At 35.4% G+C, this 26,720-nt stretch overlaps 1 protein-coding gene across 6 annotated transcripts in view; it reads right to left on the reverse strand.

Moving 5' to 3' along the window:
• The window catches only part of ATAD1 (ATPase family AAA domain containing 1), a 65,398-nt gene that overhangs the window by 25,018 nt on the left and 13,660 nt on the right, over positions 1 to 26,720 (reverse strand). For 5 of the 6 annotated variants that reach the window (XR_008504843.2, XM_054503078.2, XM_063670576.1 and 2 more), the window contains 3 exons: positions 14,488 to 14,586; positions 12,134 to 12,254; positions 6,274 to 6,474 (listed from right to left, as the gene is read on the reverse strand). Coding sequence is in view for 5 of the 6 variants with exons in the window: in XM_054503078.2 (XP_054359053.1) it covers positions 6,274 to 6,474; positions 12,134 to 12,254; positions 14,488 to 14,586 (421 nt within the window). In the remaining variant the exon portion in view is untranslated. Of the gene's footprint in view, positions 1 to 6,273; positions 6,475 to 10,854; positions 10,945 to 12,133; positions 12,255 to 14,487; positions 14,587 to 26,720 lie in introns of those variants that run through there. The other variant, XM_054503081.2, reaches the window with a different exon arrangement.

Consider the following 26,720-nt stretch of genomic DNA (forward strand, 5'->3'; position numbering starts at 1 on the left):
TATTAGAATTAAAAAAAAAAAAAAAAAAACTCAGGGCAGGCAGATGACTCAAGCCAGGGGTTCGAGACCAGGCTGGGCAACATGGCAAAACCCCTCCTCTATTCAAAAAAAAATTTTTTTAAAACAACTATATGCTTGCTTAGAAGAAACATACTATAAATATAAGGACTTGGAATGATCAAAAAATAGAAAATGACACAGGTTGAGTATCCCTCCCTTATCCAAGATGCTGAGGACCAGAAGTGTTTCAAATTTCAGATTTTGGAATATTTGCATATACATAATGATATGATATCTTGGGGATACAACCCAAGTCCAGATATGAAATTCATTTATGTTTCATATATACCTTATACACATAGAATGAAGGTAATTTAATACAGTATTTTACATAATTTTGTGCATGAAACAAATTGACCACAATCTGTTACATGAGGTCAGGCATGAAAGTTTTCCACTTGTGGCATTATGTTGGTGCTCAAAAACTTTTGAATTTTGGAGTACTTTGTATCTTGGATTTTTGGATTACATATGTTCAATCTGTATCTGCAAACACAAAAAATTGGATAGATTTTTTTTTTTAAAAAGTAAATGCACATCTGACCAATGGTGCTGGAGCAATTGGACATTCATAGGCAAAAAAACGGACCAACACAGACTAATGTTCACAAAAAACACAAAATGGATCACGAATATACACGTAAAACACAAAATTATAAAACTTCTAGGAAATAATATAGAAGAAAATCTAGGTGACCTTGGACTCGATTAACTTTTATGTCTAACACCAAAAGCATGATCCATCAAAAATAAATGTGTAAGCTGGACTTAAAATTCCTGGCTGGGCACGGTGGCACTTTGGGAGGCCGAGGTGGGTGGATCACTTGAGGTCAGGAGTTTGAGACCAGCCTGATCAACATGGTGAAACCTCATCTCTACTAAAAGTACAAAATTGGCTGGGCATGGTGGCAAATGCCTATAATCCTAGCTACTTGGGAAGCTGGGGCAGAAGACTCACTTGAATCCAGGAGACAGAGGTTGCAGTGAGCTGAGATAGCGCCACTGCACTCCAGCCTGGGCAACAAGAGTGAAACTCTGTCTCAAAAAATATATAAAATAAAATAAAACAAAATAAATAAAATAAAATTCTTGCTATGTGAAAGGAAATGAAATGACAAGCCACAGACTGGCAAATAATATTTGCAAACACATACCTGGTAAAGGACTTGTACCCAAAATATAAAAAGAACTCTTAAAGTTCAACAATAAGATAATAACCTAATTGTTCCCAACACAAATAAATGATAAATCCTTGAGGGATGGATATTCCAATTAGCCTGATTTGCTCATTGCCTAGGTACCTCATACATATGTACAATTATTATGTATTAATAAAAAATTAAAAAATCAAACAATAAAAAATATTACAATTGTTTCAAAATGGGCAAAAGGTTTGAACAGACACCTCAACAAAGATACACAGATGACAAATAAGCATATGAAACAATGTTCAATATCATGTCATTACGAAAATGCAAATTTTAAAAATGGGAAACTATTAGATACCTATATACCTATTACAATAGCTAAAATCCCCAAAATTAATAAAACCAAATGCTAGAGAAGATGTATAGCAACAGGAACCTCAGTTATTGCTGGTGGAAATGCAAAATGGTACAGCCACTTTGGAAGACAGTTTGCTAGTGTCTTACAAAACTAAACATTGTTTTACCATGTGATCAAGCTGTGGTACTCCTAGGTATTTTACCCAGTTGAGATGCAACCTGTGTCCACAGGAAAACCTACACATGATGCTGTCAGCAGCATTACTCCTAATTGCCCAAAACAAGGTGTCATTTTAACAGACGAATGGAAAAACTAACTGTGGTACATCTACATAATAGAATATTATTTAGCAATAAAAATAAGCTATCAAATCATGAAAAGATGTGGAGGAAACTTAAATGCATATTGCTAAGGGAAAGAAGCCAGTCTGAAAAGATTACATATTGTATGATTCCAACTGTACCATTACAGAAAAGGTAAAACCATAGAGACAGTAAAAAAAGATCAGTGGATGCTAGCAGTTTGGGAGGAAAAGGGAAGGACAAATATTTGATACTATTGTGTATGAGACTGTAATGATAAATAAAAAACATTATGCTTTGTCAAAGCCCAAAGAACTGTACAACACAAAGAATGAACCTTAAACTATGGACTTTGGTTAATTACAATGTATCAATATTGGTTCATTATTAAATGTCTCATGCTAGTATTAATACTAGGAGAAACTATATATCTAGGGGGCATATGGGAACTCTCTATATGATTTCTGCTCAATTCTGCAAACTTAAAACCATTATCAAAAATAAAGACTATTAATGTATTTTAGAAAAGGTTAATGAAGATAAGAGGTTGCAAGAAACAAAGAAAAAAAATCCCAGAGTTCAGAAAAAAGTGGAACTGAACATAAGAGTTGGAAAACCTTGATGTGATTATGCCACTGTCTGTTGTGTTTGTATACACAGCAGGTATGCATATAGACATATATAGCATCAAAAGGTTCTGCTTTGTTGTTAACATCCACATACAGGCTGAAGCCAAGATGCTTGGAAGGATTAACACTCACAGAAAGTGTAGACAAGAAAAAAAAATGTTGCTCATCACTGTACAAGGAAACTTGTCCATCTTTGCCTGGGCTCTGAGGGGTAAAAATGTCCTCCTTACACAAAAAACTAGGACCATGGGGAGTCTCTTTCAGGTATGAAGTCTAAATTTGTACCGCCATTCAGTCCGGGAACACACAAACTGAGAAATTATCTAAAATTGGTTTTGAACGATCAGACCCCTGAAGTTCTAAGCTGAGGATAGAAAAAGTACTCTGGATCCTCTTAGGCAAAAAAGAATTCTCATGTAAAAACAAGCCTAAAGCCATCTAATGTTACAAATGACACAAGGAAACAAACCACTATTAAAAAAAAGTCAACATAATGTAAAATTAGAATTTCAGAAAAGAGCAGTTCAAAAACTATACAAAAATAGTATGTTTAAAATTCTAAAGATATAAAAGGGATTGAAATTCTAAAATAACAAGCTACAGTAAAAAAAAGGGAAACATTTTATAAAGAACCAAACAGAACTTCTAAAGTTCAAATATAATCAACAAAAAACAAACCCAATAGTTGAAAGATTAAATATAGCCAAGGAAAGAATTGCTTTTATAACCTACTCAAAAATTGAATTATTTTTAAGTTGTACCATTATTTTATGTACCAACAAGAAACTTAAAATGCTGCCAACTCAATTGTAACATGCTATCCCAATTTCGAAGATGTTAAAATGTAAAAAACAAAACAGTATGTCTTAGAATTGATGAAATATGGTACAGAACTAAATGACAAACTGTAGAAATGACTCAAAATGAAAGAGATGAAGAATTTTTTTTTTTTGAAGATGGGGTCTTGCTCCGTTGCCCAGGCTGCAGTGCAGTGGCATGACCTTGGCTCACTGAATATCCTCAATCTCCTGGGCTCAAGTGATCCTCTCACCTCAGCCTCCCAAGTAGCTGAGACTAGAGGCATGCGTTACCACACCCAGCTAATTTTTGTATTTTTTTTGTAGATATGGGGTCTCACATGTTTTCCAGGCTGGTCTCAAATTACTGGACTCAAGGAAACCTCCTGCCTTGGCCTCTCCAAGTGCTGGGATTACAGATGTGAGCCACCACACCTGGCCTGAGAATTGTTTTTCTTTAATGGGAGCATTGCAACGTGCAAAGATATACAATGGCTGAGAAATCCTCCAGAATTAATGAAAGTCATATATCCTCAGATAAACCACCATAAGGCTTAGCAGGCTAAATGAAAATAAATACAGACCTAGAAAAAAACCATACTTAAATAGCAGAATGACATAAAAATCTAACAGCAACTAGAGAGAAAGGATAGATTACTTACAAATATAGAGCAATAAGGAGAATTCTCAAAAGCAACAAGATTAGAAAGATTAGAATGCAATGGAATTGTAGCTTTAAGATGCTGAAAGTGATTCTGTATCATTTAAGAGAGAAAGTAGAATTAACACATTTTCACACACAGAAAGAATCTACTCTTTGTACAACCTTTGCTGAAAGAACTTTGAAAGACTTCAGTAAAAACAAAGTTAAATCCAGAAAAGACAAGATCAAAGAAGCAATGGTGAGCAAAAAACGTAGCAAACGTGGCACTAAACAAGCAATGCCAGTATAAAATAGCAATTAATATAGAGGGTATAAGAAAAATAAAATGTTTCACAATAACATGTAAGAGATGAGATATTATTATTACCTAAGAGTTCTAAGTTCTCTGTGAATTATTTGGAAGGAAGGTAGAGATTACCTTTGACTTTTAAGTTGATATTCTAAACGTTTCACTAAAGTAAAAGAATGTATAACTTCGAAACCTGTAGCAAGAAAAAGGGAATAAAGCAAAAAAGTCTACTAGACTGGTAAATTAAAAGCAAAAAATAATATAGCAGAAATAAATCAGCTAGGTGTTATAATCCCAGCACTTTAGGAGGCCGAGGCAGGAGGATCACTGGACCCCAGGAGTTGGGGGCCAACCCAGGCAACATAGTGAGACTTCATCTCTACAAAAAAATTAAAACATTAGCAGGGCATGGTGGCACACGCCTGTATTCTCAGCTACTTGGAAGGTTGAGGTGGGAGGATCACTTGAGCCGGGGAGGTCAAGGCTGCAGTGAGTCATGATTGTGCCACTGCAATCCAGCCAGGACAGAGCGTGGAAAAAAAAAAAAAAAAGAAATCTGAATTATTTCAGCTATCATAATAAAATCAAACTAATCACACTTCCCAGTTAAAGAGAAGCTTAGATTAAAATTTTTAGACAATACAGCTAATAGGCCAGGTGTGATGGATCACACCTGTAATCCCAATGCTTTGGCAGGCCAAGGCAGGGCAGATTGCTTGGCCCCAAGAGTTTTAGACCATCCTGGGCAACATGGAGAAACCCTGACTCTACAAAAATTAGTGGTGTGTGGTAGCACACACCTGTGGTCCCAGCTACTCAGGAGGCTGAGGTGGAAGTTTCAGTTGAGCCTGGGGAGGTTGAGGCAGCAGTGAGCCATGATCACGCCACTGCATTCCAGCCTGGGTAACAGAGTGAGATGCTGTCTTAAAAAAAAAAACAACAAAATAAACTAGCTATATATTCCTCTGTTCAAGATGCACACCAAAACACCAAATTAACGAGTAAATTGATGAGAAAAGATACATACAGCAAACAAGTAACCAAAACAAAGCTATACTACATATCTGTATCTATTTTTCTCTCTACATGTTTACACAGTCTATCATACTAAATTTAACTATAATAAAATATAATTCAAAACTACAGTAATAAAGCTATATAAATATATATCCCAATACTAATAATACTGTATTAGTATAACTATATATATTTATATATACATCATACCAGGAACAGAACAAAAATATTGATCCATAAAATATAGCAAGAGTCCATTAATATAAAAGTCATGACATACAGCAAAGGTTAGTCTAGTTTGCTGTCTTTTTGGAAAAGAATGAAATTAGATTCCTATCTCATGTTATACATAATTTTTAAAAAGAGAACATTTATGGGGATAGTGAAGGTATTTTTAAACCAGATACAAAAAGTATAAACCACAAAGGAAAAATACTGACTATAGCCAAATATTAAACTGTAAAAAAAAAAAAACTATCAGAAACAATGATAGACTACAAAACAGGTGTAATCATAATAAACATCAACAAAAGAAAACTACAAATAACTCCAAAGAAATATTGACAATTCACAAATAAGAAAACCCAAATGGCTAATCAACATGCTAAAAGATGCCCAAATTTACTACCAAGCAGGAAAACATAAATAGGTATAATAACTTTAAAGAACTGGTAATCCTAGTGAGGTTGAAGACAGATACATCACACAACCAAATGATTCAACTTCTAGGTATCTGTCCCAGGCAAACATATATACATGAGAAAACATGTACATGGATGTCCACTGCATACTGTTTGTAACAGAGAAAAGACAGAAAAACCTATCTATCAAGTAGGGGAATATATAGTCTATGGTTCATTCTACAACACAGAAATTATACATACCATATTATGATGTTGGTTATGTTCTTTGTTTTATTAACATGGCCTAATGTTAAAAACTAAGTCTGGTTATCTAAATATCTCTAAAAATGGCCTTTAAAAATACTCATATAGAAAACATAGCATACCTATTTCATCTATAAAGATGATGGATGGTTGTAGCTTTATGGCAAGGGAGAAGACAGCAGCAGCCAATTTTTGAGATTCTCCATACCACTTATCGGTCAGTGTCGAAGGCTGAAGGTTAATAAATCGACAGCCTGCTTCTTTGGCTGTGGCCTTGGCAATCAACGTTTTACCACAGCCTGGAGGCCCATAGAGAAGAACACCTGGAAATGAATATGTTATTTATTACCTTTAAGGGGATATTTGCTTTAATTTATATGATAATCAATAGAATATTAATTCTTTCCACAAAAAACTTTCCCAATATTCAATTCTGCTTTTATTTAATCTTGTTTATAGTAGGTAAGACAGGAGAAAGGAAGATGCCATGTTCTAAGCTCAGTGTCAGTTAAGAGCGTGTATTTGGGGATTACAGCATCCTGTGCCCTCTCCCTTCATGAAAAGGTTCAGTTTAAATGCTCACCTTGACATCCAAATTCATACCACTTTATCAACAGTTGATAAACAAAATCATCTAAGGCCCTCCACCTTCACAAGCAAAGAAAGCACCATAGTGCATTGATATTAGCCTACAGAAGGTAAACAACTTCAAAACAGATAGTGGCAAATACTGTTTTGCTGTTGCTCACAGATTAAGTTTTAGCCAAAGGACATGTGCCTTTTTCCAAACAAATAATCTTTTCCTAAAAGAAACAAATTATCAGTCACTCCTGTTTTAATTTCCAAAGAATAAAACTGTATTATTAACCTATGGTCTCCATTAACAGCATTTTGCTGCTAAATACCATTTAAGGTAACACTTTTAATACAAGGGATCTAGAGGTTGGGATCTTGAACATTTTAGGAACCACCATCAACTGTTTCTCAACTAAAATGAGATAGCATTTTCTAAATTTAATAATATTAAATATATAATAATACTAAATGTATAATACTAAAATTATAATTTTACCAAATTACTAAACTCAGTACTACATGATTTGGCACCTAACTTAGTACTAAGATGGTTATTAAAATAAACCATCTACAGACAGCCCTAACAAAAACTGTAATAGGCAGACCTCTCAAAATATTTGCTTAATTCAAAGCTCAACTTTTCCTATGAAACAGTATTTTTTAAAATGCCATCTGTATAGATGGCATGCTAGGGTGAACTGGAAGGGATCTGGAGGAGTACAAAATTTTCTTATATATAATAAAAATAAAATTCAAAAAGAGAGGAAAAATAATTTTGTATGAAATTTCCCAAAAATATCTCAATTTAAAAAAAAAAAAAAGAAATCTGCACCTGATTCCATAACTCTAGCAATTTTATTTTTCACATCAAACACTTCAAAATAATGTTCAAGCTCTTCCTCAAGCATATATAGAATTTTCTACTGGTCTTTATAATTCTTGAAGATTCAAGTTCTAACAGCAACTAATCCAAGTTTAATCATATGAAACTAAACTTTTCTAAAGCTGACTTTTAAATTTAAATCCATAAGCTTTACTAATACATGTTAATTGTATTTTCAAGTATTCTGCAAATTTTAATTAAGTTCACTTAGGTGCTTAAAATTTGGTTAAGTCAGTTATAATTTGAATCTTCTACTGACACTTTTCTTTTGGATGGCTCATATGAAACAATAAAGAATAGTAATCTAAAACCACCTGTTTGCAGATACTTGGAATTATTAATTTCATCATTTTGATCACATAATTTAATATAGAATGCATATCCATTATAAAACTTTCATACACGTTACTTAAATCTCTGGGTTTTTATATTGTTACACTTGGTACTTTCTTAAAAACTAAATTAAATTTCAGGGTTTTTAAAACAAAGTATTTATGCAAAAGCCTCCATATTTTGTTGACTTTGTAGCTACTCTACCACTTCATAAACATATTCAGTGCTTTTAGAATGTTGTGTTTGATTCAAATTATTCATCTATCACTTGGAATATTTCCCTTCTAGTAGTTCGGTTTTGTTACTTCTTAGCAGGATTAAGTTTTTCCTCTTCAAGGATTATAATTAGTGTTATTAACTGAGCAGTTACGAGTGTCTGGAGTGCCTAAAGATTTAATATGCAAAGAAAGCTTTTGGCTATCCTAACTTTCTGGGGACAGGCTATAACAGAGAAGGTACACAAGCTGTCAATATTCCCTTCTTGACCTGGGTAGTAGTTACATAAGTGTTAGCCTTATAGTTATTCAGTAAACTGCTTTATCCCCATTCCTGTGGCTCATGCCTGTAATCCCAGCACTTTGGGAGGGCGAGGTGGGCAGATCACGAGGTGAGGAGATTGAGACCATCCTGGCTAACACGGTGAAACCCCGACTCTACTAAAATATAAAAAATTAGACAGGCATGGTGGTACATGCCTGTAATCCCAGCTACTCGGGAGGCTGAGTTAGAAGAATCTCTTAAACCCGGGAGGCAGAGGTTGCAGTGAGCTGAGATCGCGCCATTGCACTCCAGCGTGGCCAACAGGGCGAGACTCAATCTCAAAAAAACAAAAAAGTTACACTAAAATTCACATTGGCTTGTCTGACAAATTATCAGTGAGTCTAGAGATAACATTATTTAGAGTGGCACCTTTTCTATATACTTTCCTAAAATGGTCTCCACAGTGATAATAATTATGATGGATGACAAATGAGTACTGCAATGAATGTGAGGCATTTGACTTTTATTATTAGCTTTGCAATCTTTAAATTAGTTCTTTGAGCTTAATCTGATACTTTTATAACCAACTTCAACAAATAAAAACTGTGTGTATTATCTTAAGCTTTATAGAGGCTTAAAAATTTAAACCCCTTTTTAAGATGGATGTTTTTGGTAATGGCTTTACTTAGTAAGTGCTATATGCAAATAAAAGATTTAGGAAGAGGCTGGGCACAGTGGTTCACACCTGTAATCTCAACACTTTGGGATACCGAGGCAGGAGGATAACGAGGCCAGGAATTCAAGACCAGCCTGGGCCACAAAGTGAGATCCCGTCTCTACAAAAAATTAAAACATTAGGCAGGCATGGTGGTACATGCCTTGCAGTTCCAGCTACTCAGGACCCAGAGGCAGGAGGATCATTTGAGCCCAGGAGGCTGCAGCAGTGGGCTATGGTTACACACTCCAGCCTGGTGAGAGAGTAAGACTCTGTCTCCAAAAAAAAGGATAAGGAAGAAAAAAAGTATTGGGATAAACAAATCTAAATTTGAGATAATCCTCATTTGTGACAAATATTCCACCTTATTAGTGACTATTTTTCTTTTTTGGACAACTGTTTATTGGCTTTAATATAAAATTTGTCCAAATGGTGCAAAAATACACATCTATATAAATTAAATCTACTTAAATATAAAGTACTTGAGAAGAATATGGGTCTTTATAACAGAAAATCTATTTTTAAAATTATTTTTTTCCTTAGGTTATTCACAATTTAAAGAATGCACCAAAACATGAAGTATAACATTCACAAATATAATAAAATTTATATACCAAAATAACAATACAGAATTCAGAAAGTTTACAGAGGAAGCCATACAGTATTCAGATGGGTTTTGTTGGAATTTCAACTGTTGTAAATTTTTAGACGTTTGAGGGAAAAAATCACTTTTTTAATATAACCATCAATATCTTATGTGTGCCCCCATTTCCGTGTCACCAATTAGCGGCATCATGGTGTGCATTAGCTTCAACTTTATATCTATACACAATAGTTACATATGACCTCATGCAGTACATGGATACTGCAGTCACTCTCCAATTATCTTTTTGTAGTCTATGTGAAGCAGTGATCACTTTCAGCTCAGATAGCAATAAACTGTCTAAGGATAACATAAAACTGTCAATAACTCTAACCTAGGTAACCTAGTTCCAGTCCCAAAATGGAACAAATAAGGATGCATCTGATTTTACACTCTGTTTCTATACACCAATATCCAATTTATCTTGAGGGTCAAAAAGTAAATTAATGATCTTCAAAACTGTTATTCTTAATTAAAAATTGTCCAAAGACATAAAGGTGAAAAAGTTCATATAGCAAAACTTTATATAATCAGAAAATATTAATGTAACTTTTAAATTGGACAATGCTTTCAAATAAGAAGCGAATTTACATATAACTTTTGAAGTATTCCCTGCATAATTTGGTATCCACTCTGCTAAATGGGTCTTTAAACCAAGTCCAGCTGGAGAAATCACCCAATTACCTGGTCTAAGATAACACTGATAAAAAAAGAAGCTTTCTCCAACAGCATATAAAGGGTATTTTACTTTCCTAAATTCACTAGCATTGTCAAATTGAGAACTAAAAATGCAGAAAAGTCATTTTTTGTTCAGACTACAAATAACCTGGAAGAGGGTAGTAAAGACTTAACTAAATAATCCAACTATGGCCATACATTTTTGATCTGGGCTTAAATAATCATTCAAAGTTTTTTTGGGGGCGGGGGGGAAATCACAATAAACAGTGTTTTGTTAGGAAAAACTATAAGCAGTGTTGTTATTTCAGAAAACAAAAAGAAATACCTAATAGCTTTGTTGTTTTAATAATAAAAGAACATGTCATTTTTGCTGTTAACTGTCATCCTCCACTTACCAGAAACAAAAATTATGTAGTTCATAAAAATGCACAGGTACAGGCTTCAGTTACCTTTGATATGTAAATTAATGCACTTTATTGATATAGCTGCAAATTTAGAAAGATTATAAGCATTATAATTTAAACATACATAATGCTATTTTGATATTTTTAAAGATCCACTTTTTTGAAAAATCAATGTGACTAATAATTTGAGTTAAGTCTTGACTAACAACATATCAAACCCATATAGTTTTGGCAATACATTAGATAAAAGCTTCTGCTAGATGAAAATAAGCTATCTCGTGAAATTTGGATCTGAATGCCTAGTAACACACACATATATCTCTCACTGTAAATTATGTACACTCCATCCGAATCACCTTTAACAAGCCTTAAGCATGACAGAAATATTTGCACTAGCTGGGCACGATGGCTCATGCCTGTAATCCCAGCACTCTGGGAGGCCAACGAAGGTGAAGAACTTGAACTCAGGAGTTCAAGACCAGCCTGAGCAACATGGTGAAACACCATCATTACCAAAAATACAAAAAAAGAGCCAGGCGTGCTGGCACATGCCTGTGGTCCCAGCTACTCAGGAGGCTCAGGTGGGAGGATCACTTGAGCCTGGGAGGCAGAAGTTGCAGTGAGCCAAGATCATGCCACTGCATTTCAACTTGGGTGACACAGTGAGACCCCATCTCAAAAAGAAAACAAAAGAGAGAAAAGAAAAAAAAAGAAATATTTGAATGAACAAGAAGTACACTTAATGATGCAGTTATGAGCACATTCAATTCTTGAGTTCCAAGACTTTCAAAGTGATTTTGAATAAGCAAACGTCTCCATCAAAGTTAAATATTTAATTTCTAGTTCATCTGCAGATAAATATTTCCTGAAAAAGAATCATTACATTCTAAAAATAAGATCATTGGAGCTGTGAAACAAGAAAAAAATGTCTTGGCTTGAAAACAAAACAAAACAAAACAAAACAAAAAACTTGTATTATGACTTTGAATCTTTCTTTAATCTTGATTTTCCAAATTTTAATTTACTTGGAAGTAAGAGAAAAGAAATTGAAGGAGATATTTTAACAAGTATTCTAACATGTAAATACAGGGGAAAAGTTTATCTCAATTTCAGAAGCTGAAGAATGAGCAATTATTTTAAGAAACTGTTCACCTAGATCTCAGCATCCTCTTGAGAATTTGATTTCACAAAAACTAGTTCTACAATGGCAGAAAGTTTCAATGTTTTCTAGGATTTTAATGCTTTAGGCGAATATATACCTTAACCATACCTTTTGGAGGCTGCAGAAGCCTGGAATTCTCAAACAAATGTTTCTTTTTGATAGGTAAGATGACTGTGTCTTTCAGATCCGTAATGACATCATCTAAACCTGCTATATCACTCCAAGTAACCTGGCAAAAGTTAAGGTCAACATGAATTTTACTACAAATGTACACTCACTAAAGTAAAAAGAACCCTCCCAAAATGGCAAATGTTAATCTGATAATTATACATAAATAAGTTAAAATCATATATTAACATGAGTAAAGACTTTTCCAAGCAGTAATGAAATAAACTGCTATGAAACTGGAAAAAGGAATTTAATAGTCAACTATCTACTATTAAAAATCTGTAAGTCAGGTACTCAAAAATCTGCAAGGGTCTAATAAGCTAAATTCATTCCACTTATAAGGAGGAAATACTCTGCCACAAGAATACTGAGAACCAGCTGAGACATAATTTAGCACTGGCTGATGGGAAAGAGCTCATCAGGAATGTACCTATTTTATACAGGATGTTGTCAAGCATCACAGAAATTAATTTTAGAAATAAGGTCTTATAAAACATAGCTTCTGAATTTTATCCATCAAAAGTAAACCTATGGGTCAGGCGTGGTCGCTCACGCCTGTAATCCCAGCACTTTGGGAGGCCAAGGTGAGAGGATCACTTGAGGTCAGGAGTTCGGGACCAGCCTGGCCAACATGGTGAAACCCCGTCTCTACTAAAAATACAATAAATAAATAAATAAATAATTAAATAAATAAAAATTAACCGGGTATAGTGGTGTATGCCTGTGGTCCCAGCTACTTGGGAGGCTGAGGCAGAAGAATTGCCAGAACCTGGGAGGCGGAGGTTGCAGTGAGCCAAGATCACGCCACTGCACTCCATCCTAGGTGACAGAGTGAGACTCTGTCTCAAAAAAAAAAAAAAAAATTACATCTATGTTAAAACTTAAGGAAGTATCTTTATAAATAAAAACAGGGCATACATATTTTCAAAATAGACAAGAAAAACCTGATTCAACTTGTCCTGAAAGGACTGGCACTTGTCCTGAAAAGAGCTGGAGTTGGGGCCAATCAGAAGCAATACTTTACAATAGATTCATTTCCTTCAAAATGTAAAAAAAAATGATAAAAAGGGAAGGTGCAAACCAGCAGCCAGATCTGAAAAAAAACATAACTTTCATTGTAACAGCAACAAAAAACTAAGTCTGTTAGTACAGATTTATTCAGAAATTAATATAAGCAGGGTTCCAAGAAGGTACCATTGTAAATCTATAAACCAAATTCAAATGCAGGCTTAATTCTAGGGTGTGTGTATGTCTCTGTATACACAGATATTAAGACACTGCAGACTTTTATTTTCTAGATTTGGAGATGGGGCTATTTCATTCTACTTATTTATAGCAATATAACATTAATGTATTAAGCAAATATTTTCTATTTATAGAATTTATAAATGTATACTTATTGTTACAAAATATTCATATAGGATCTTATACATTACATCAATCTCATCCTCAAAATAATCCTTATGAAGTAGGTAAAGCAGGTATTATTATCTCTAGATTATACATGAGGGAACTGAGACTCAAAGAGGAAATCATTTGCCAAGGCCATTAATGGAAAACCTGGGATTTAGTATCCTGTGTTATCATACCATATTATGAAAATTTAGGTTTAAACTCTATAAAACAAAAATCCACATGACTTAAAGCAGTACGCTTTATATACCACAAAGGCAAATATATAAAACTTTTACTAAACAAATGTGTACAGAAAACAGTTAACAAAGTAGGCCTGAGACTGTTATCCTTAGAAAGGCATATTTGCAAGATTGGCCCTTGGCTGGCATGTGGGAACTTAGATTTCAGGAGAGTGCCACAATTTCTTGACAAGAACAGCTCACTGTGCCTAAACTGTGCAAACAATATGGTTTATGCTGAAACATCCATTTTCCTTCTGGGAGTCTAGAATTTTGGTACATTTAAGGGAAGAGGGAAGCTATATAACCAGCCCCCAACAAATATGTTGGAGACTGAGTCTCCAGTGAGCTTTCCTGGTGACAACACTGCACATGTGTTGTTACAACTTGATGCGCTAATTAAGCACTGTGTGACTCCACTTGGAATCTTGTGCCTGGCTTCCTTCAGACTTCATCCCATGCCCCCTTCCCTTTGCTGATTTTGCTTTGTATCTTTTCAGTGTAATAAATCATATACAGGAACACAACTATATGCCGAGGTCTTATGATTCAGCCTAGAGAATCAATGAACCCGGCCATGATCTTTAGGACCCCTGACACAAAATGTTAGAACCCACCCCCACCTCTAAAAAAATCTTAAATAAGATTAAAGATACATACATGCATATTAAGAGGGTCTACAAGATGAGCAGCAATACTCATTTCATATTCTGAGAGCTTCACATTTTTCACACCAATTTGCTTCATTAGTTTTTCTGCCTAGAACGAAAAGAACAAGCAACCTGCTTTGATTTGGTATTTAGATACTGGCACTTCGAAATAGATATATGTGAAGTCTAAAGATCAATGAACAGATATACAAGAAATTTCCAAGGATATTCTAGGCCCCTTGATCCTAGCCTTCTCCATTGTGAGCCCTCAGGTAACGATTTGGGGCTCTATTCCACAGAAATCAGGGAAATTTAACCACCTTTCAGGAAATGAGAAAACAGGTTATGTGACTGAAGAGATCTTACACTTCCAAGAGGGGCTCCCATTGTTTCAATGAGACTCTAGGATACAGCTTAGTTTCTCATTCCGAATAGGACTATCATGACTGGTAAAGGTAAAATCTCAAGATGAAAGACAGAGGAGTTAAGGAGGGCAAGAAATGTATAACTGAAGTTTCTTTAAACTGAGTATCTGAAACAGATGTCCAACTTCCTTCAAATTAATCCAGGTATCTACAATACATGGCCATACATATCCCATTTTAAATTGCTCTGTTATGCTGTCCCTTTTAGGTAGAAGACAATTCCTGGGACTGGGCAACCAGAGTTATAATAAAAAAACTCTAAATTAGAAGTATATCTACATATATTCTCAAAGCAGGGCACAACCAGCATTAAACCTATGAGTTCTAGCAATACAACAAAGCTTTCAATTAAAATAATGAAAAACATTTACTGAGTGTGCCAAATATTATGCCAAAATACAGTAAAAGGATTAACTTATTGAATCCTAAGAGCCAATACTATGAGACAGTCATAATATTTTCCCAATCACAGAAAAAGAAACTGAAGTTTAGCATGATTAGGTAATTTGCCTTTGGTTAAAAGTTAGCCAAGAGAAGAAACAAGATATGAATTCAAGGAGTCCAACACTAGAGTCCATACTTGACTACCACACATATTTGCCCTGATTTCTTCAATTTTAAGATTGGAGTTCATAACCATGAAAGAGTCTTTAAAAATCTATACAAAACAAATTCAAATTTCAATTAAGTGAACATTTTAGAAATGAAGGGACTCTGGTAAATCATGTTTACCTAAGTTTTGGTTATTACATTTTCCTAAAATGCTTTTGATTATATAGAATCTTGCTGTCTGTCCAGGGCTATGACTGTTCTAAAAGGAAATTCACATCACACAGCATTTTAGTTATAGAACGGCTAGGAGGTTAGGATAAACGTGTTTAATAGCTTTAAAAAAAAAAGTACTATGGGGGCCAGGAATGGGGGCTCACACTTGTAATCCCAGCACTTTGGAAGGCTGAGTTGGGAGGATTGCTTGAACCCAGGAGTTCAAGACCAGCCTGGGCAACATAGACGCCATCTCTACAAAAAATCAAAACTTAGCTGGATGTGGCAGTACACACCTATAGTCCTAGCTACTCTGGAGGCTGAGGGAGGAGGATTACTTGAGCCTTGGAGACCAAGGCTGCAGTGAGCCATAATCATGCCACTGCATTCCAGCCTGGACAAGAGACAAATCTTGTCTCATAAGAATTTTTAAAAAGTGCTATGAACCACATCCCATAAATAGGATACATCTCCTATTTATCTTGCCCCTGTAAAATCACTGAATCAATAGATAATCTTTTGTAGATTCCTTTGTCGCTTGTAAATACCTTCTCTTTTACTGCCATAAGTCGTTTACATGTCAGTTAAAAAAGGTATCCTATTTTAGCATCTGAATAACATTTACTCTTCATTTTCATTATGCTACAGTAAATGTGAAACCCTCCCACATGTGTTCTTTTTAAGCAATGCTCGAAGACAGTGGTTTTCCCAGGGGACATTTGGCAAAGTCTGGAAATACTTCTGGTTGTCACACTTGGGGGTAGGGTGATACCAGCATCTAGTCAGTAGAGGTAGAGATGCCACTGAACATTCTACAAGGCACAGGACAGCCTCCCTTTCCCCATCCCAAATAATTACTGGCCCAAAATGTCAACAATGCCTGATCTGAGAAACCCTGTTTTATTCCCTATTAGCTAGTTGCCCTGAAAATTTTACTCTATGCCTAAATAAAGCTTTTTAAATTGCCTCTTGATTTAAAGAATAGCCTTTATTTCTATCTGGAACTTCCTAAACAAAAAATGACAAATGAATAATGTTTAGTTTATATAGAGACAGAAAATTTTATCTTTTCAAGTTTACCTAAGATCTCTTTCCTGCAACAGCAGTCCCACTTTAACAATCTCTTCAGGTTGTATTCACAATATATCATTAAAAGAAAAGGGAAAAGGAACTAATGGTTTTATTGAGCACCTACCATATCTAGCACTGTGCTAGATAATTTACAATCAACTCTTAAAATTAACCTGAGAAGTACTATTATTATCCTTATTATTTAGATGAGGAATTTACAGGTCAGAGAAATTAAAAGAAATGTCAGGATTATACAGCTAGGAAGTGCCATTAACAGAGCTCAAATACTGATTTGTCTAATTTCGAATCCCATATTTTGCTGAAACACTAATATTCTTCATTTGGGAGAGCAGAACATGGCTGGCAAATAAATGGAACGCACCAAAAAACACACCAAAACTGCCACCAAACAAACTGTGTCCCAGGAAAAAGTTATACAATTGCCTAGTTTTGACACTTTTAAGTGAGCCACTAGATAAGCAGAAAAACAAAATTATGATTGGACTACTGTAAAAATGGCTTATGTTTATGCATACTTTCTTGTTTACAGCTTAATGAAAGTTATATTTTCTGATCACCATGGTTTGCTTGTTTTTTTTTTTTTTTTTTTAAAGTAGGTCTCTCCAAGTGGTGGTTGTTTCTGTGGAGGGAAAATGAGTTGGATGGGGAGTGTGTGGGGGCCAAAAGAAGGAGGAAAACTTACTTTTTACTGTATACCCATATTTTTTGACTGTTCCAAATGATTTTCTACCCTTTCACACTATTTTTTACCCTTTCATCTATTTCACTTTTTTCTCTATGTAAAGTATTATTTTTTCAAAAAGATTAATCAGTGGAATAGGAAATATTAAACTAATATTTTTGCCTGGAGTGGGGAAGGCAGAAATGTGGAAAAGCAGCAGCAAAGAAAATACTTACGAGCTAACACTCATTTCATTCAGGTTCTAAAGATCCATAAAATTGTCCTTTTGGAAGAATCAGTTTAGAAAGTTGGACATGTCATTAACAAGAGTGAAAAATCAGAGATGAATGAATTAAACTTAAGTTAGAAACAAGGACAACCTCTGATCTTTTTACTGAGGTCACAGCTGAAGTGTTCCAATTTAAGTGTATGCAGATGAATCACTGATATAAAGCTTTTTAAAAATGCATTTAAAAGGGAACTAACAAGGACTCTGAGTATGTATCTTTATATAATAAGTATAATCATTTATTATAAAATTACATTAAAACTCTGGAAAAATATCTTCTTCTACACATGTGGAAATAGTGATCCTCTTTTAGGGTTAGTGTACTTATACCTCTTTCCTCTCATTTTACCGTTATGTATTCTGAAAGTTCTTGGGTAAGATGGCTTTGTACTGTAAAAGGAAAACAAATCTTGGGGAACCCAAATCACTAAGCTAAAGGGAAAAGTGAAGCTGGGAACTGCTTAGGGCAAACCTGCCTCCCATTTTATTCAAAGTCACCCCTCTGGCTCACTGGGATAAATGTGTATCTTACTGCCTCCTTTGAAGAAGCTAATAAGAAATTCAAAAGAATGCAATCATTTGCCTTTTATCTACCTATGACCTGGAAGCCCCCTCCCTGCTTCAAGTTGTCCTGTCTTTGTTTCCAGTTCCATACAGAACCCAATGTTCATCTTACATATGTTGACTGATGTTTCGTGTCTCCCTAAAATGTATAAAACCAAACTGTGCTCTGACCACTTTGGGCACTTGTCTCAGGACCTCCTATGGCTGTGTCATGGGCCCGTGTACTCAACCTTGGCAAAATAAACTTTCTAAATTAACTGAGACCTGTCTCAGATATGTGGGGTTCACATTTTGGTGACCATGAAGGGATTCTGAGTGGAGGTGCCCCTGACCTTTGACAAATCTCCTATTGGTGCTTGACACCAGCATGAGCTAACTTTATGGCTCAAACCAATAGTACTATTTGCTGATGTCTGTGAGTATTCCCTCCAGATAACACCTGAACTCCCAAAATTTGGTGGAGACCTAAAGTTTATTTTGCTATACAACTCCCTTTTTTTGGAGTTTCACTTGCTTCCAACAAGGAAAGCAAGATTTCCTGCTTACATAGCGACGGAGGGTAGGTAACTCCTTTACAGAGTTTGAGCTCACTCCTAGCAGGGAAGATGAGTTTGACTTTTTTCCTGCTTCTAGGATGTAGAGAGCAGTCTTCAGTCTGAGACCTATCCCTAGGTAAGTAGCTGAGTTGGGGTTTTGTCTTGGCTAAAGTTTAACAACTAGCTGGTCTTAATTTCTCCTTACCATTAGAGCAGTCAGTGATCATATTGTTGGGTTTTTTGTTGTTTGTTTGTTCTGGTCTTTCTCCCATCAGATTTGACAAACTCTACTCAACTTCGTCAAATCCGAGTGAGAATTCCAAATTATGGGTAACAAAGCCTCTCTAATTTGGCTAAAATTCCTCGCAGCTGCAAAAGAGGAAAGAAAAAAAAAACAAAAACAAAAATCCACGTGCTTGGTTTCTGTGTTTGCTTACTGTCTTAAAAAAACAAATGTTCTTTCATTTACTTTTCTTCCACCCTATACCTCCTTCCCCCTTTGCTATCTGTAGTACCAAAAAATCCAGAGGAGGTTTCTAATGACTTGAACCCATTAAAAAAATTCAGTAACAAAGATGCCACTTACTCCTTTTAGAGTGTTATGTTTTCCTTGTGGAGTTTCAAGAGTCATGGGCAGATTCTTCTTAAGTCTAAACCTGTTTCCATATATTCCATGACCTGACTTCTTTGGCTTGGGGGTACCAGAGATTATCTTGTACCACAAGAGGATTTGACCTTGGTGTGTGTAATGGTGAATGAGAGCTACAAAGTTAGGGGTGGCTGAGCACAGTTTACAGGAAGTGGTCTTGGCTGTTTTTTCTCCTAGGAAGTTGTTAAGGATCCTGATTCTACTTCAGAGATGCATTCTAAAGGGTCTTCTCTATTGCCTTTTCTACCAAAATTAATCTCTATTTGGCTTTTCTGCGCACATTTACGTGAGGAACTGAACTGTTGTTTTTGCAGGTAAATGACAGATTGAGTTTTCTCAGCTCCGAAGAGAAAGGGTGTTTTGCTCCCCCCAGCCAAAAGGTGCCCCTGGGTGACTGGGGGCCTAATGGGAGTGTACAAGGGGGTTAACCTCCCTCGACGTGCAGTGGCCTTACAAGAAAATCCCCAACAAAAATTAATTTTTAAAAAGGCTCGTCCAGGAAACACATATAAGGCCTGATCATCCCATGTTTTGAGCCCTCTCAGAGGTCATGGACCTCTGGAGAGAGAAACCGAGACATGTAAGAGGGCAGAAACAACTCAGTGGTGACACACTGTGGAGTCCTGCCCACAAGCAGCACACATCGATCCACACATAAAAACCCTAGGCCACAGCTCAGTTCCTCCTTTTAAGAAAAAGTGGGAAAAACGATCTAAGAATGAGGAGAATGATCCCCTTTCAAGCACTCCGTAGGCTTTATGGCACCACTACTTGCCAGAGTTTATGTAAAATGGAAGTAACATGGTCTTTGTGCACATTCACATTAAGGAAAAAGAACCCTAAGGTCGACCTACAAACCACAGAGTTGCTACATTCTCTGTGTCTTTTGTTTCTGGCTGCTTTAAATCTGCTGTTATTTTTCTACTAAGATAAAAACCACTGTTTGGATCTAACAGGTTTTTTTTTTTTTTTGCAAGCCAGGGAATTTGTATTTATCTCATGGCTGAAGTTCCAAAGTAAAAGCCATTGGGGGGTGTGTGTGTGTGTGTGTGTGTGTGTGTGTGTGTGTGTGTGTGTGTGTGTGTGTGTGTGTGTGTGTGTGTGTGTGTGTGTGTGTGTGTGTGTGTGTGTGTGTGTGTGTGTGTGTGTGTGTGTGTGTGTGTGTGTGTGTGTGTGTATTTAAAATGCCTTTATAAAAGTAAAAGCCATGGGGGGGGTGGTGTGTGTGTGTGTGTGTGTGTGTGTGTGTATTTAAAATGCCTTTATAATTTCCATAGCTTTATGTTTAATTGGCAATTAAATCCATTTTAATTTCCCTCTTAGCACACTAGACGTTTTCTTTCCATACCTGATGGTGTAAATTTTGCTATCTGATTTTCACCTGAGTTGTTTCCTTTCATATGCAAATTAAAGGCCATTTAGCTGACAACTGCCTAGGGTAGTGAAAAAGGTTATTAAGAATTTGAAGTCTAAGGTAGGAAAATAAAATTTTTATGAATCTATAATATGTAATTCTATCAGCATGCCTAATATGTTTATGTATTTATGTGTTGTGTACACAATGTTTCACTACTGAAAATATATAAAAGAGCTCTAACTAATTGGCTTAAGAAAATAAAAGTGCTTGAATCAAATACTTTATCGGGAAAAAAGAGAAGACTCGTCAAATGCTTTTTCAAGTTTACATAATTTAATAAAATCTTTAATAAATAAGCTAGCTTTAAAATTACTGGTAAAGTAATATTAGAAATATCTTAAGAACTGCCAACATATATTTTTGTTTGCATTTACTAATCAATCAATTTCATACTTATCCTTGCAAAATACTATTAAGGTGTCAAAATTTGGCATAGGGATTAAAAACTATAAACCCAGCCCCAAACAGAATGATCTTTGCTTGCGTAATTGTTAATAAATAAGACATTGATATTGGTTTAATGAAAATAGCTACATCTTGAAGTTAGTAAGATTATCATAACTTCTAGTCTTGTGGCATTAGGCAGTCTAGTCCATAGGCAGTAAGGTTTGTTTTGGGAAAAGGCTGTTATTGCCTTTGTTTCAAAGCTAAACTATAAACCAAGTTCCTCCAGAAGTTAGTTCAGCCTATGCCCAGGAATGAACGAGGACAGCTTGGAGGTTAGAAGCAAGATGGGGTGAGGTAGGTCAGATCTTTTTCACTGTCTCAGTTATGATTTTGCAATGGTGGTTCTGTAACTTTAAATGATGACCATTACAGTTTTCATAAATAATCTAGGTAAACAATTAAAATAATTAGGTAAATGCAATGGGATAATTGTAGACAAACTCATCATAATTTAGAATCTAAAGTTATACTAAAATAATAGATATTTCAATAAAATACATTGTAGAAAAACTTTTCTAAAAAAAAAAAGTGTGTCCTTTTTAAAAAGGTGAACAATTTTTGTCTAATTCAAAGCTTATTTAGGTCATGTATAAAAGAAGGTAAAAGGAACCAGGAAGTAAGAGACATGTAAAGAAAGTTGTAAAAATAAAGAGGGCTGTTTTGGTAAGAAAGCTTAAAAAGAAATAATGAGAAAGACTCTTATATGTAAATTTAGTCCTACAATAAAATGACTGGTTAAGAAAGAGGATGGTCACGACAAACCACAGAGTCCAAGCATGTCATGAATGGTCTAAGACACAATAAGAGGATTTATTTTAAAAAAACTAACAAAAAAACTTTTATATAATTAAAGGGAAATTAAAATGGTCTTTCTAGAGATGATTGGACTTGATGTAAAAAAAATTATGTGTGTGTATATATATATATACACACACTAAATCACTGGTTAAAACAATGAAATTTTCTTAAGTTATTGATTCACTCTTAATAAATTATAAGAGATTTTAATTTTTTTCTAACCCAAACTTCAACTTTTATTGCATCTCACCATTTTCAGTTTTCTCTCCCCTTTTAAAGGGTGTGAAATTGTAACACTCTCTTTCAACTCATTTTCAGCTCATATAAGTTTTTTTCCTCGAGTTCTGTTTGTTATGGCCTGATGCTAACAATGTTTTCATGAATGTCCAAAGGAAATGTCTTCTTCCAACATAATATTCTGGCACTGCAGGTCTTTTCTGTTGCCTTTTAGTAACTGGTCTAACAGATTTTATGGTTTATCAAAACAATTCTATGCCATTATGATTAAGTTTGGTTTGCTTGGGGGAAAAAAACTGAAATTAAAAAAAAAATTTTTTTAATTAAGGTTATTAACATTCATGTATCTTTCTCTATGTTCAAAGTACCTGTGCCATTGAGTTACATGGCTTTGACTTCTGGGTCTAAAAAAGACACCAAGTCCTACTAAATCATAAACACTGACAGCAATTAAAGCCTCATCTTCAGGCTCCGTAGAAAATGCCAATCAAAATAAACTGCGTTTCTAAAACACAAGGCCAGAAATTAAAGCTATTCAACTCCTCAAGGCCCAGGGACTATCATAGAAGAGGCGGGCATGTGAAATTGGAAGGCCCAATTTTGAGAGAGAAAACAAGTTCAGTTTCTCTATAAATTAATCATTCATATCAAAGGCACACTAATGCAAAACCAACGTATGGGCCCCTGTGCCAGATTAACAAGGTTTGGTTGAAGCATTAACTGACTCCTTAATAAAGGCTATAAATGCTGTGAAAGGCTTATGGAAGTTATATCTTATGGTCAAGATTAAAATTTTGGAGACTGTTTATAAACTTTTAAAAATAAATTGAATTGGCTTCATGCTGTTTTTATTAGGCCTTATCGTTTGGAAAATTAAGTCTCCTCTCTCAAAGAATGAAGGTTTTACCTTTTTTTGAATTATCACTTTGGTGAAATGAATGACTTATTTTACAATGACCTGTAGTATGAAGTTTTTTAAACCTTTGATATTTGACAAACTTTCCAAAATCAAATGATAAATTATGTCTTTTTTTGACCTAATTAATCCTTTAAGACATTAGGTTCCCTAAAGTTCAAAAAATGACATAATTTGGCTTATTTAGTAAAAAAAAATGACATAGGAAACATTGTCAAATAAGAAACGGTGTTTGGTTTTCTTGGTCTGTATTTGTAGAGATGTTATTAGTATGTGTCCTAAAATTATGAGAAACTCCTATAATTCTGATATGACTTAATGTACATTATCATTAATAATTATAATTATTGTGTGCCACAGAGGTAACAAATTTCCTTGTCATCAACTGTGTCTTTGACTATGGCTACCCTAAAACTTTTGTCATCCATGGACAATTGTTACCTTCTTTTGGTCCTCTTTAGAAGGTGGTTTTATAATCAGCTATAAAACTCTAACAGGTGCTCTTGAATGCATGTTTCTGATTGGAGATTGTGACATCAAAATAGAAGAAAAACTTTCAGGACTCACAGAGAGCTGGAACATCCATGAATATCAAACAGAACAGGAATTAACTGCATGGACTGAATTAACAGAAGACTGAAGTTATCTTTTTGACTTTTTGCTTAAAATGTTGCTGATCCTTTGTTTTGTTTTTTTCAAAGAAACTTTTCTTTTGCACTATCGACAGCTTCTAACAATTCAGTAGACCCCTATGAACAAAATTTGGAGCATATTTGTTTCTCTCTACCTGATTTCTCTAGAATTTGGAAACTATTTGTGAGTATTCTTAACTTACGGCAATACAGTTATTTGCATAAGTGCAATAAGAATCTGTTTTCATTTGTAACAGGACACAATTGGAGAAACTAGTTATTTTACCAAAGCTTTGACTGGAATGGTGTGCTTTCCTTTAAGGAATCAAACTTGACTTACAGAGCCAATGAAAGCCCCTTGGGAAATCTGGCCTCACACCTTATCTACACAGTCCCTGTACAGCGTTTCTGACCTGTTGTAAGTAAAGAATGTCACTTTCTGACAGGCCCAGGAGCCCCAAGTTTATCTTGGAATCAAGAGGAGAGGAATTCACCCAATTCACAGGTATTTGACGGTACAAATCCACGGCTGGGCTTGGCTTTAAAAAAGTCTTACCTGAGATTATTTCTATGGAACAAAGTTCCATCAAAGCCAATTTAAAAGCCTATGTAGGCAGGGAGCGGTGGCTCATGCCTATAATCCCAGCACTTTGGGAGGCCAGGGCAGGCAGATCACCCCCGAGATCCCGCCACCGCACTCCAGCCTGGGTGACAGAGCAAGACTATGTCACGAAAAAAAAAAAGCCTATGTAACAAAATAATTATTCTTGCTGCACTATATACAAATAATCTGGCCAAGTATAAGAAAGCAAATCAGTCCTACCATAATTTGTCTTTAGTGAAAATGAGAAACTGGAGACAGAAAAATTATGTTTCAAAAACTATAGTACACCCGTTGTTCGATTCTAGTCCTACCATAATTTGTCTTTAGTGAAAATGAGAAACTGGAGACAGAAAAATTATGTTTCAAAAACTATAGTACACCTGTTGTTCGATTCTAGTCCTGCCTAATATTTTTCAATTTTTATTATTTTCTATAGTTCAGACAGAATTCAAACTTTTCTTGGCTACAAGTCTTCAAAATAATGTTTTCAATTTCTTTCTCTTTTTTCCCCCATTTTTCCTAATTTGGAGTCACTGAAAACTAAGCTGTGCTTTCTTAATGCCCTAAGAACTGAAGCTAGACACTTAAACTTCAGAAGAAAAGAACAGCAACTTACTTACATACATAAGCCAGTTTAATACCTGCCTACTGACATATGGACTTCAGGTAATGTGGCCTATATAAATTTTCCAGGATTTGTTTTTTGTTTTTTGTTGTTTTTCTCCCTTTCTCCCCCTATTTTCTCTTCACAGGACATGAGACTTCACAACCAGCTAAAAATGAGCTTTCCTAATAACTCAGGACCTATCCGTCAAGGAATAAACCATCCTAGCCATGAGAGATCAGACGAAACTTGAGACCAGAGACTCATTTTCTTCTAAATATGCTTTCTCCAAAAGATTTTTAAAAAGAAAAGGGAGGAAATGTGAAAGGAAAATAAATCTTGGAGACCCCAAATCACTAAGCTAAAGGGAAAAGTCAAGCTGGGAATTGCTTAGGGCAAACCTGCCCTCCATTCTATTCAAAGTCACCCCTCTGCTGAGATAAATGCATATGTGTTTGCCTCTTTTGGAGAGGCTAATCAGAAACTCAAAAGAATGCAACCATTGGTCTCTTATCTACTTATGACCTGGAAGTCTCCTTCCTGCTTCAGGTTGCCTCACCTTTGCTTCCAACTGGACCAAACCAATGTTCATTTTACATATGCTGACTGACGTCTCATGTATCCCTAAAATGTATAAAACCAAACTGCTCTGAACACCTTGGGCACATGTCATCAGGACCTGCTGAGGCTGTGTCATGGGTGCATGTCCTCAACCTTGGCAAAATCAACTTTCTAAATTAACTGAGACCTGTCTCATATATTTGCGGTTCGCAGTACTATGGTGCCCTTCTACTATGCTTGTGTAGAAAACAATACTGCAGAGTTTTTTCTCCTCTGATTCCCAGCTCCTATTGCTTTTCTTTCCTCATCACTTCTATCTACTCCCTTACCTACCTAGGCAACACTAACTGATTGTTCCTTACTGACTCCTATCTCAATTTTACTTACTTCAGCTTCTTCTCAGTCTTATAAGACTCAGCTCCAGTAAATCTTGGGTTTAAAAGCCACTTGACTGGCAATGGAGTTCACAACAGCTTTCTGGGGTTAACAAATGTTAGCTCTTCCAAGTTGGCATTCTGTGATAGCTGTTCTTAAAATTCCTGGCAGTTGAGATTTCCAAGTTTTTAAAGTTTTTTCAGTATACTCCTTCACAGAAAACTTCAGCTCTTACTTCTCTCAAAATAACAGAAACAGTTTTCAAGGCTACAGTATAATGATAGGACTAAAAATAGGAAGACTTTAAGTTAAATAATTAATGTCATAGTATGTCACTTTCTGTGTATAACTCGTGTATGAAATATTTCCTGGCCCTTGACTACTAAACCACAATTTCAAGAAAATTATATAGTCTAATTATTATTATTTTGAGACAGGGTCTTACTCTGTCGCCCAGGCTGGAATGCAATGGTGAGATCTCAGCTCACTACAACCTTCGCCACTAGGGTTCAAGCGATTCTCCTGCCTTAGCTTCCCAAGTAGATGGCACTACAGGCACCCATTAACATGTCCAGCTAATTTTTGTATTTTTAGTAGAGACGGGGTTTTGCCATGTTGGCCAGGCTGGTCTTGACCTCCTGACCTCAGGTGATCCACCTGCCTCAGTTTCC

This window comes from Pongo pygmaeus, chromosome 8 (genome assembly GCF_028885625.2).
Source record: "Pongo pygmaeus isolate AG05252 chromosome 8, NHGRI_mPonPyg2-v2.0_pri, whole genome shotgun sequence".
Classification (NCBI taxonomy): Eukaryota; Metazoa; Chordata; class Mammalia; order Primates; family Hominidae; genus Pongo; species Pongo pygmaeus.